We start from the raw sequence: 10932 nt of genomic DNA, 5'->3' as shown, positions 1-10932 counted from the left end.
AATCTGAATCCTGTTCTGTTGCATATTCGTATCTCTTTCTTCCTTGCAGGCAGTGAAGCTCTCTCACTGGGCTCTACTCCGAGATTCTACGTTTTACACCTTTTCTATCACGGCCCTCATTGTGGTAAGAGCTTAGATACTCACATGCAACAGAACAGGATTCAGATTGTGCCGACTGCAGAAATACTTACTATGAAGCATTAAAGGCCTGTTTATGGTTTGAATACCCAGCATGCCTTTCATCAACTGTTAATGTGGACTTGTCTGCAGAGTGTGTCTGCTTGTATAAACGTAGTCTGTATGGAGAATCATGAGAATGTAGCTGTGTCTGGTTTTTCAGTATGCACTGAGTTCACACAAGACAAGAGACAAATCACGTCCACTCAATGAGCTCAGTGCGCAAACTACAGAAACACCACATGGTGTCCCACAATGTAACTCACAAAGACAATCCAACAATGTCACACATATAATGACATGGGTCACTTTGCAAAACGAAAACGTTTACATTTGATACTTCATGTGTATTCTGCTGACAATACTTGGGTACTTTTACTCGAGTAAAATGCAGCTTTCTTTTTGTCAAATCTGATTGGCTTCTGTGTTCCTTCATATGTCACCAAGGTGATCTGTGGCAGTGAGTCACAGTGTGATCCATGACTTCAGGATGTCACAGAGCAAACCTCATGAGTGCTTTCAAAATAAAACCCAATGAATCCCGTCTATCTGAGCTCTGGATTGGTCACGTCCTCTGGTGGAGTAGATGCTTCACTGCCTCCACCTAATGTCTTTTTGTGTCCTCTTGCCTCTTTAGTTCATCTACGATGAGAAGGTGTGCTGGTGAGTAATCATATTATCTCTCCTTCTCCCTATGTGTACGTGTGTGTGTGTGTGTGTGTGTGTGTGTGTGTATATATATATATATATATATATATATATACACATACATATGGTGAATGACTAAACATGTTGCTGACCTTGTGTCTGTGTGCAGGTGGGAGTCTCTTGTCCTGATTCTCATGTATGCAGTCTACATCCTCATGATGAAGTGAGTGTCATCATCAGGAACGGCTGAGGCCTTCAGTTGACTGATTAGCTGCCTTCAGTTGTTAAAAGTTGTGGCCTCGTCTTCATCGTCTGTCATTGGCAGGTTCAACAACAGGGCACATCGCTACTTTGACCGTCGAAACAGGAGCTCTGTGAATCTGTCCAACGGGCTGACAGGCAGCACTGATCTGGAGGATAACGTCACGTGTGATGCTACTGCAGTCCTGCTCACGAAAGGTAGCCCCATCTGCTCCGCTTCTGAGCCGATCCTCTCCGCGCTCTGACATTTACAGAAATATAAAGGCATCTATTTGTGTTCAGCTCTGGGATAAGACAGTAAGGATGACTTTGTGGACTCTGTCTGCTTGTCCTAGGATGATTGACAGCCTAAACTAACTCTGAGTCTCGCTCTGAGAGTGTGTAGATGAGTCAAAATTCACTTGAGTAAAATGACCACCTGCCCCTCAGTAACACCGGAGCCATGATGATTCAGATGGATGTGTCTGCCTGTAAATCCTCCTCGTGATTCCCTACCAGAGATGCCTTTGGCTACGCCATGGTTTTATTTACGGTCTGCATCAGTCTGTTTGGACACTAGAAGGATCAGGAAAATCCAATAGGTCCTCCACTGTCAAAGGACTGACTGTTCTTGCCACCCAGCACTTCCACTGATTGCTCTCGTGTTTGTATTTTCTGTGTCTCTGGCCTCAAAGCTAAAGTATAGCATCAGAGGAGAGCAGCACAAGATGCTGGCTCAGGCCTGTGCTCGTCCTTCTAGCCTCCGACTTGCTTCAGCGGAGCTTGATCCGTCAGCTTGTTCTGCATTTGATTTTTCCGAGCACTGCCCCAGAGACGAGGCCGGATGAGTCAGGATGGGCAGCGTCCCACAGAAACCAGCAGGGACCCGGACTATTGGCTCTTCAGATCTTTGCAGAGATAACCTCTTACGTTTCTGTCTTCGTGCTGGCCTCTCTGACAGGACTTTTGTAGGATATCATCACGGTTGGCAGATGGTCTATGGCTTTGGGGGGAAATGATCATATGAGCCTACTATTGCTTAGGGATGCAGCTATCCGAAGTTTTCCGTCCTGATGTCGATAGCGATGGGCTTTGGGTGTCGGCGTATTCCGAGTACGGATTATATACTAGTGATTAATGAATAAGCTGTATGCCTCACTGTGATATCATTATGTTACGTGTAGGGCAACATCCTTGACTTAAACATTGCTTTACTAATACAAAGATAATAGATATATACATTTACTGAATGGCCCATATCAGTATCGCTGTTGTTCTGTTATGTATTGATACGCAGTAATAAGGTCCTGGTACTGGTGACAGTGTTGGTTAACAGACTGTGGAGCTCACAGTGACGCTGGATCTTTTATATTTCAGGCCTTTTAAAAGCTGATGTGACATCAAACGTGGAACTCTGGATGAACTGAAGTTGCGGGCTGGTTCTGCATAAGGGTCAGGGTTACATGAGACGCTCCTGTGCTCCAGTCTGTTAGGAGACATCTTCTGTAGGCGGGATAGCTACTGGGCCGGTCCAGCTGAAGAACCTGCCTGCATGATCCGTCACTTCAGATGCTAATTAGCTTGTAAACTGGATTCAGCAGCCCCAGCTGTCAATCAAAGCAGTACACAGGCCCGCCCACTAATACGTTTAGAGAAGACGGCGCAAAAGAAACATTTTCTTTCTTTTAATAATAAGACAACATATTGAAAAATAAATTGCTCTCTCATTTATTTTTTGGCTGATGTCTAATTGTGCTGGATTAAGAAGTAAACAATCAGCTCTGCAGTCAGTTTATGTTGTGTGTGTTTGTGTGTGTGTGTGTTATTTCTCTCCAGCTACCTTCCACTGTAAGCCGTCTGTGTTGATGGTGGACGAGCTGCTGTATGCGTACCCCCACCAGCTGTCCTTCTGCGAGGCCGGCATGAGGATCATGATCACCAGTCATTTCTCCCCCAGAACCCGCCTCACCATGGCCTCTCGCATGCTTATCAACGAGGTACATGTCCACCACACACACTCTGGGAAGAGTTAAAGGGCAGCAAAGCTACCCTCAACACAAGCTGATTGGTCAACTGACGTTACTTTAAAAGAGTCCCAGAGTCTAAATATTCCTGTCTGGGTTCAACAGGAGAGGGAGTGGAACTAATTGTGATTTCCTCTCAGACACCTGTCTGCAGCAGACTACAGTCTGGATGTTAATCCAAACCAAACTGACTGAAATAACAGAAAATAATATCAACTTCAGCTTCAGAGAAATAGAAGAGGCTTGTCTTCTGATTTCTAGGATATAAATGAATGAAAACAAACTTGAGTAGTTAACTGGGACTCACACAATAGCATTCATGCTACACTACAGCAATGCAACATGTCTTAATGAAAGTATTGGGGTCCTAGCTTAAAGGGACAGTTCAGAGCTTTGAATGTGTAGTGCAGTGTAGAGATGTCTGCCTTACTCTAATGTGCTCGTGACAGAGCCACATGTACTCTAATGGCGTCCTCCTCGGCTGAGCTGAAGCATTAGCTAGCTCGGTGGCGCTAGGTGAGCTAGCAGCATCGAGTGTCCTTCTGCACTTTGATACGGTTAGCAGAGTGTAGTTCAATAGAAAGGAAATAGTTCCTACATCTAACAACAAGGTCTGTGGATTATCTTGAGTAACTGGGTCATGATTTCATGTTGAGTTTTTCCAAATGTTAAGGTGCTATAGAAATAACGTCTATTCACCATGTAGCACAGGCTGAGTGCAATCTAGAAGCATTACAGTGGAGAGCAGCAGACATGTCTACATCTCCAACACTGCGCTACTATCTAAACTGGCTCCCTGTTCACTTTAGAATTGATTTTAAGATTTTACTGATCACTGTATGGGCCTGGCCCCAAGATACAGTATATAGAGGAAATGTTGACCCCCTATGAGCCAGCCAGCAGCCTTAGATCCTCGGGTGGAGCCCTTCTGTCTGTTCCAAAGTTGAGGCTGAAAACTAAAGGTGACCGTGCCTTTGCCATCAGGACCCCTCGGCTTTGGAACGAGCTGCCTGAGGAGATAAGGCTCTCAGAATCAGTAATCGCTTTTAAATCACTTCTTAAAACACATTTTTACAGACTGGCTTTGATGTGATATCGTCGCTTTACGGTTTTATTTTTATTTGTTGATTTTATTAAATTATTTTATTTTATTAATTTATTCATCATTGTCGTGCTTTGTTGGGCCTCACTGTGGAGCTTTCTGTTGTTTTATTGCCTCACTTTTGCTGCTTTGTCTGTCAAAGCACTTTGTAAACTCTGTTTTTAAAGGTGCTATATGAATAAAGTTATTATTATTATTATCATTATTATCTAGAGCGATTCATAGCACTGTCCTTCTAATGCTGTCTATACTGATATTCTATAATCACTCCCAGAGACAAAGACTGGTCAACACCACTGAGACTCGAGTCAACCGCATCACTAACGGCGACCCTGACTCCGCCGCCAAGGCTCAGGGGAGGCGGGGCTTAGAGAACGGGATGGGCGGAGCTGAGCAGGGTCTGAACGGGAGGTTTAGACTTCAGCGGCTGGAGTCTGGGAACGAGACGGAGAACGAAAATGAGGATAATGAGAACAACGAGAATGACGAGGATGGAGAGGGAGAGGATGACGATAACGGCCCCCTGGTGCCTTTCAAAGTTCCAGGTACAGCACAGAGCACATTTTGAAATGAAATGATCCTTGACAATAAGTGTTTGTGTATAGAGCTGAGGCCATCACCATGTCTTTGTCCCCGTCCCTCCAGCCGGGGCCTGTAACAAGCTGAAGTGGCTTACAATGTGGCCGCTGTCCCTGCTTCTGTTCCTCACCGTGCCCAACTGTGCCAAGCGGCGCTGGGAGAGATGGTTCATGGTCTCCTTCTTCACCGCCACCATGTGGATCGCTGGCCTCTCTTACATCATGGTCTGGATGGTCAGTCCAGTCCGTCCAGAGGCCTCATTACAGAAACATAAGTCTGAACTCTCATCTCACTGTAGGATGACATGTAGGATTATTGGTCTGTTTCCCAACTGCATTTAGGAAACAATCCCATCTAATCTCATAGGAACGTATCTTTTACAGAACTGTCCTCACTTCTAGATTTCCCAAGTTAGGATGGCATAGAGCCTGTCCTAACACATAAATATTAAACAATAATTACTCCTGCACAGACTCGATCGGTGCCTCAGAATGCTCGCAGCTAAAATTGATCGGCCATCTTTTTGTGTCAATGATAGCAAGCTAGCTAGCCGGAGACAAGTGAGAGCCGTTGACATCGTGGTTTGCCCGTCTCTAGTAGCCTGCGGTATATTCTGTGCATCCTAAACATAGATCCAGACAGGACAGGACAGGGCCGACTGAAGAATCAGACCCACAGTCTAGTAAGGTCTCTTAAGTTAGGAGGAGACAGGAGCTCTGAGCCGGGATGGGACACAGACATGACTTTAGGAATTGCCTCTGTAGTAGGAAGATTTGAATATTCCTGTCTTTGAAACTTAAGACAGGACCAGCAGTTAGAATATGTTTCTGTCATGAGACCTCTGATCTTTAATTGTTGCTAGAATTGACTCCACAAAACAGGGAGGTACTAGGATTTTATTGTTAGTTTGAGGACTGCACAAAAAGGATTTGATCTTTAATTCTTGATCTTTGATTGCTTGAGAGAAATGACTCAATAGTCACATCTGAAAGGTGTTCGGCCACATGCAGAGGGCTTCAACTAGCTGCTCATACAGGATCAATAGATGAGATAGAGAATAAAAGCATATTATTGGTCAGTATAGAGCCTCAGAGTGCCTCTTTCAGTAATGTAGTGACAGCTGTTCATTCATCTTGTTACTGGAATGACCATTTTATTATGTTGGTAATCATTTTCATAATTCCTCTTAAAATCTGAGCTATAAATAGAAGCACAACATCCTGTACAAAGTCAATACTGTTGTATTCCTTTAAGATATGGAAGAAGGTTTTTCTGCTATAAATATGAATAAGTATGGAGAGTTCTTTTTCATACAGTCCCTCAGTGAGACTGGTGTTGTTCTTAGTCCTTCAATGAACATCTTTAAAAGATGCTCTTTCTATGAAGCAGAGTGCACCATAGAGAGAGCTGATCTACACTCAGAGTGTCTCCATGGTGACAGAGGAGACGTAGCAATCATGAGCAGGAGGATTGTTACTCCTTCACTAACTCTAGTTACTCTACTGTGCCAGTAAGCCAGAGAGTTTTCCCCTATCGCAGAATGATGCTGTGAGGAACCTCTGTAGAGTGCCGACACTGCTCTGTGGAGACAGGTCTGGCTATGTGAGATGTCATTTCACTGCTGAGCCACATATGAGGAGTCAATGTCTGCTTTCAGGTGACTGTGATCGGCTTCACTCTTGGCATTCCAGACGTCATCATGGGCATCACCTTCCTAGCAGCAGGCACCAGCGTCCCAGACTGCATGGCTAGTGTTATAGTCGCACGGCAAGGTACACACACACACACACACACACACACACACACACACACACCGGAAGTTGAAATCAATCCCTGTTTGGAGTAAAACAAAGCGGATGCTGTTAGGAGGAGGAGAGGCGTTGTTCTTCTCGACGTATACTTGTACTTCAGACCTTGACAGTGTTGCTCTCCTTGTCTCAGGTCTGGGAGACATGGCCATCTCCAACTCCATAGGCAGTAATGTGTTTGACATCCTGGTGGGCCTGGGCCTGCCCTGGACTCTGCAAACACTCTGCATCGACTACGGCTCCAATGTGAGTGCCGCTCCGCTCAGCCAGAGGACACACTCAGCAGAGCCGTGTGCATGAAGGACGGGGACAATAGTCTGTAAAATTCAGTGCAATGAGGGAGTTGTACTCAAACACACCCACACAATAGTCATGGGGGCACTGCACAGTTTAGTAGCTCACACTGAGGACACATTGTGTGTTAATTAGCCTGCTGATTGCACTTCACACGAGAAAAGACATTTGGACTAGGTGTAATGGAATGTGTGTTTGGACCTCCTCAGATCCATCTCAACAGCAAAGGACTCATATTCTCGGTTGGACTCCTGCTTGCCTCAGTATTCGTCACAGTGAGTAACACTTTTACACATTTGCAACAGCAGCCTTCTGTTTTTGTTACTTATTGAGAGGCTACAGCCAAGATGCTGCTCCAGTGGTCCTGCTCATTTGTGAATACATAGTGATTTTTTCATGCACACTAAGGACATTAATTGAAAGCACATGAGTCATTTTCAAATGTCTATTAACAGTGTCATTGATATGTAAACCAAAACAGGCATTATATCATGATTCATTGGGAGAAACCAAGCAATTCTATGTCAAATCAGACACTCGCCTCCCCCACAGAGGCAGAATGGAATCTTCTCTGCACAGAGTCGAGATCACTACACATGAAGTCACTCGACATGTTGAGATAGGACTTCTAGAGTAGATGTCTAGATATCTGTCAACTGTGAGAAATGATAAACAAATAAAAGAGGCGTGACACACTTCTGGACTAATCTCAACCGTGGCAGGACTCGCCATATTTGACTGACGTCTCTTTAAAATGACGAGGCAACGATGTCTCATTCCTTAAATGCCTGTTTCCTCGCTTCTCTTCCGCACCTCCTTTGCTCGCATCTCAAGTGGGCGGAACTAAGACGCAAGGAGAGGAGGCAAGGAAAGGAATCGAGGATGTACGAACTGGGAAATGAGAAAGGCCTTACAGTCTCAGACCACTCGACCAAAACCAGGAGCGCTCGTGAGAAAGTCAGACAGCGACCAGCAAACCTCTGGTTAATGCCTCATTAGCAGCGCGTGCCTTTTGTCTCCTGCACCCTAAAGTCCAGACTCCGGGGCACAGACATGTGTCAACACAGGGTTTCTGTTTAGATAAGAAAATAGCGTGGGCCTTTATTCATGTTCTTGTTTCACTTAGTTCTAAATAAAATGAGCTCAGTACTTTTCATTTGTCAAGTATCTAGTTCACACAGGAGAATATTAAAAACAGTAGCAGGAAACATGCTACACTGTGAAACAAATGGTTATGGACATATGAAATGACCTATACATCATATATCGTCCAGCCCACAATTCTGATGGATCGGACCATTTGGAACCGGATGTGGATTCCCATCACATGATGGTCACTTCCTCTCTGCAGGGGGATGCTTCAGGGGGAGGTGGGGCCTATTAAGTGATGGAGACAAAGAGCTCCGAAGGAGGACAAAGAGCGTGTCATGTGTTAAACCATCTGTTCTCTGTCCCTCCTGTCTGTCCCCCCCCGTCTGCAGGTTCTCGGTGTCCATCTGAACAAATGGACTCTGGACTGGCGACTGGGCTTGGCCTGCCTTGTCCTGTACGCCATCTTTCTGTGCTTCTCCATCCTCATCGAGTTCAACGTCTTCATCTTCGTCAACCTCCCTATGTGCCGAGACATCCACTGATCTCCCATCCTGCCCCTCTTCTGCGTCTTCTTCTTCTCCCTCCGGTTGATGGAGGAAACCTCACCTGGCTTCCAGTTTCTCTGCGCCTTGAAAACAAGTCCTACCTTTTTTTTATTTTCAAATAGAAAAATAGAGCTCTGTATGATTTATCTTTGGTGCAATACACCACAATTGTAGTTAGTTTGTTGGGAGGCGTGAAGAGAGAGTCCCAGCAGCAGAGATGGCTTCCAATCATCTCATGAACCCAAAGGTTGTCTGGACTGAACTTCACCGTATCGACTCCAACAGCTATGCTGCTGCTGGTGAAGACGCTGCTACTGACTGGAGGAAAGAGAGAAATCCTGCGCTAACTAACATTTTTAGCTGGATTATTTGTTACTCTTTGTAAAAAGTTTGGATATAAGCACACCATTTAGGTATTTTGAATGAAAAATTCTCTGTATATATGTATATAAATCTATATATAATATTAGCTGATACATGGGATTCTCTTATGCACCACTGCATCAGGCTTGCCGAGCCCAGTGATCCGTTGACATTATTATATATTCTACTGTAGTGATCTGGTCCAGATGTCTCCCATGCTCAGCACCACCTACACAGCATGCCGTACTAACAAGTCAACTGTAGCTTTGCACTGACCGACAGAGTCTAGATGTTTAACACACTGTTCACATAGACTGGCACATCCCAACACATGTGGGCGTCATTCTTCTCAAGTACAATAATACTGAATAAAAGACACACAGCAAAGGGATCTGGAGCTGACATCCAGCACTGTCACTTTAGAAATATTATATAAAGCCTCTACAGGTACTCTCAACATAGAACTACTGAATTTAAAGTTCCCTCTAGACAGTAGATGTCATGTTCATAATAAAGAATCCGTTTTGAGTGTAATAATTGTTACTTCTTAAAGCCAAAAGTATTTTTAGAATAGGAGTAAAAATCTTAGATTTGGACTTAAGTGTGTGTGTGTGTGTGTGTGTGTGTGTGTGTGTGTGTGTGTGTGTGTGTGTGTGTGTGTGTGTCACAGTCTCGAGGGGGAGCCAAGACACGACTGTTACTGGGAAGACATAATCATGATTTATTTATGAATTAATTTATTCAAAGATCATGTCTAACCAGCAGTTTCAGCCCTTTGGACGGGCACGGTGTATTTACTGGAACGTACAATTTACTCTACCTTAATATATAATCCAAGTACTGGAAACTGACTTGATGTTTATATTTAAGATTAGTACTTTATAATTTGTAAGTTTTGTATAGTTTGGAAAGATGTTGCAGCATTTGTATATTAGTATAAACACATTGTGTGTGTGGGGGGGGGGGGGGGGGTCTGATTCAATGAGACGCACTAGAAATGCCATGTTTATCACGGTGCGTTGAACTAGTGATGAAGAGTGGTGGATAGGGAGGCTGATACTGAACATGGTTTCTTAAACACAGTGGTTGTGTCGTTGTGATGACGATGTTGGGGGGTTGATGTAGAGTGATTTCTTAAAAACAGTGTTTTAACTCTTGTGCCATCCCGTCTCTTTGAGGCTTGAACACCTCCTGCTTGTCTTTGAGCCAAAAATAACACCACCTTTGTCAACAGTATTGCCACTCTGTTTCAGCATGTGTTCAAACTAAATGTGGAAGTTATGTATTTTCACTTTTACCTTGAAGGATTCTTATTGAGAATTCTCATATCAAATGGAGTCGCTGCTTAATTAAAAGCCTCCTCTGTAGGTGTTGATGCTCCTCCTGCGGCCACTAGAGAGCGCCGCTGAGCTGTGTGGCTCATTTACGCACTCAGTAGTAGGGGGTGTGGGAATATTTCCAGGTAGGCTACATAGAGATACATACCGGTCGGTTTGCATGCCTCTTTCATAATTCAGATTATTTTGTGTGTAGTTTTAATGCATTTCCAAGATCAACTTCCTGCTATTAGAAACATAGATGTTGGAATAACTCAGCAGTCATATTTGAGATCTATACTGTATTTAGAATGTAGGCCGACAACGGTTAATGTTCAGCTAATCAGTGTCGTTTTATGCTCATGTCTTTTGAATTGTTTGTAAATCCTCATTCTTTTGTTGATGAGGACTTCTGGGCACAGAGATAAAGATGTTGGCCTTGTTCCCAGTGGTCTTCTTGCAATAAACTGATTTACATACACAAATCACTGCCCCGTGTCTTCATGGGCTCGTCACGGGACTGATGATTATTCCTTATTTTCACAGCAAGTTGTAAATAGCAACAAAGCGAGACACATACAGTATCCTCAGCAAATTTACCTTTTAATACACCTGAAATCGATGCACTTCTTATTTCTTCACACTAATGGGTACAAATTATCATTTTTTTAAAGCATATTTTGCCTCTCATATTCTGACAATCACAGTGTGTTTGTGTTAAAGTTGAAAAGTTGTGTTAAAATG

At 43.9% G+C, this 10932-nt stretch overlaps 1 protein-coding gene across 1 annotated transcript in view; it reads left to right on the top strand.

Annotated features, from left to right (window-relative positions):
- The window catches only part of slc24a3 (solute carrier family 24 member 3), a 40185-nt gene extending 29719 nt beyond the window's left edge, over positions 1–10466 (top strand). Inside the window, exons 7-17 of the mRNA XM_031867055.1 lie at positions 50–124; positions 815–840; positions 995–1048; positions 1151–1284; positions 2902–3062; positions 4466–4736; positions 4837–5003; positions 6428–6542; positions 6712–6824; positions 7082–7147; positions 8354–10466. Of these exons, the coding sequence (XP_031722915.1) occupies positions 50–124; positions 815–840; positions 995–1048; positions 1151–1284; positions 2902–3062; positions 4466–4736; positions 4837–5003; positions 6428–6542; positions 6712–6824; positions 7082–7147; positions 8354–8506 (1335 nt within the window). The 3' untranslated portion in view covers positions 8507–10466. The remainder of the gene's footprint in view (positions 1–49; positions 125–814; positions 841–994; positions 1049–1150; positions 1285–2901; positions 3063–4465; positions 4737–4836; positions 5004–6427; positions 6543–6711; positions 6825–7081; positions 7148–8353) is intronic.
- The last annotated feature ends 466 nt before the right edge of the window (positions 10467–10932 follow it).

This window comes from Anarrhichthys ocellatus, unplaced genomic scaffold (assembly GCF_004355925.1).
Source record: "Anarrhichthys ocellatus isolate YVR2014 unplaced genomic scaffold, GSC_Weel_1.0 scaffold38, whole genome shotgun sequence".
Classification (NCBI taxonomy): Eukaryota; Metazoa; Chordata; class Actinopteri; order Perciformes; family Anarhichadidae; genus Anarrhichthys; species Anarrhichthys ocellatus.
Note: the sequence above shows the minus strand (reverse complement) of the source record. Positions and strands in the feature narration are given on the sequence as shown.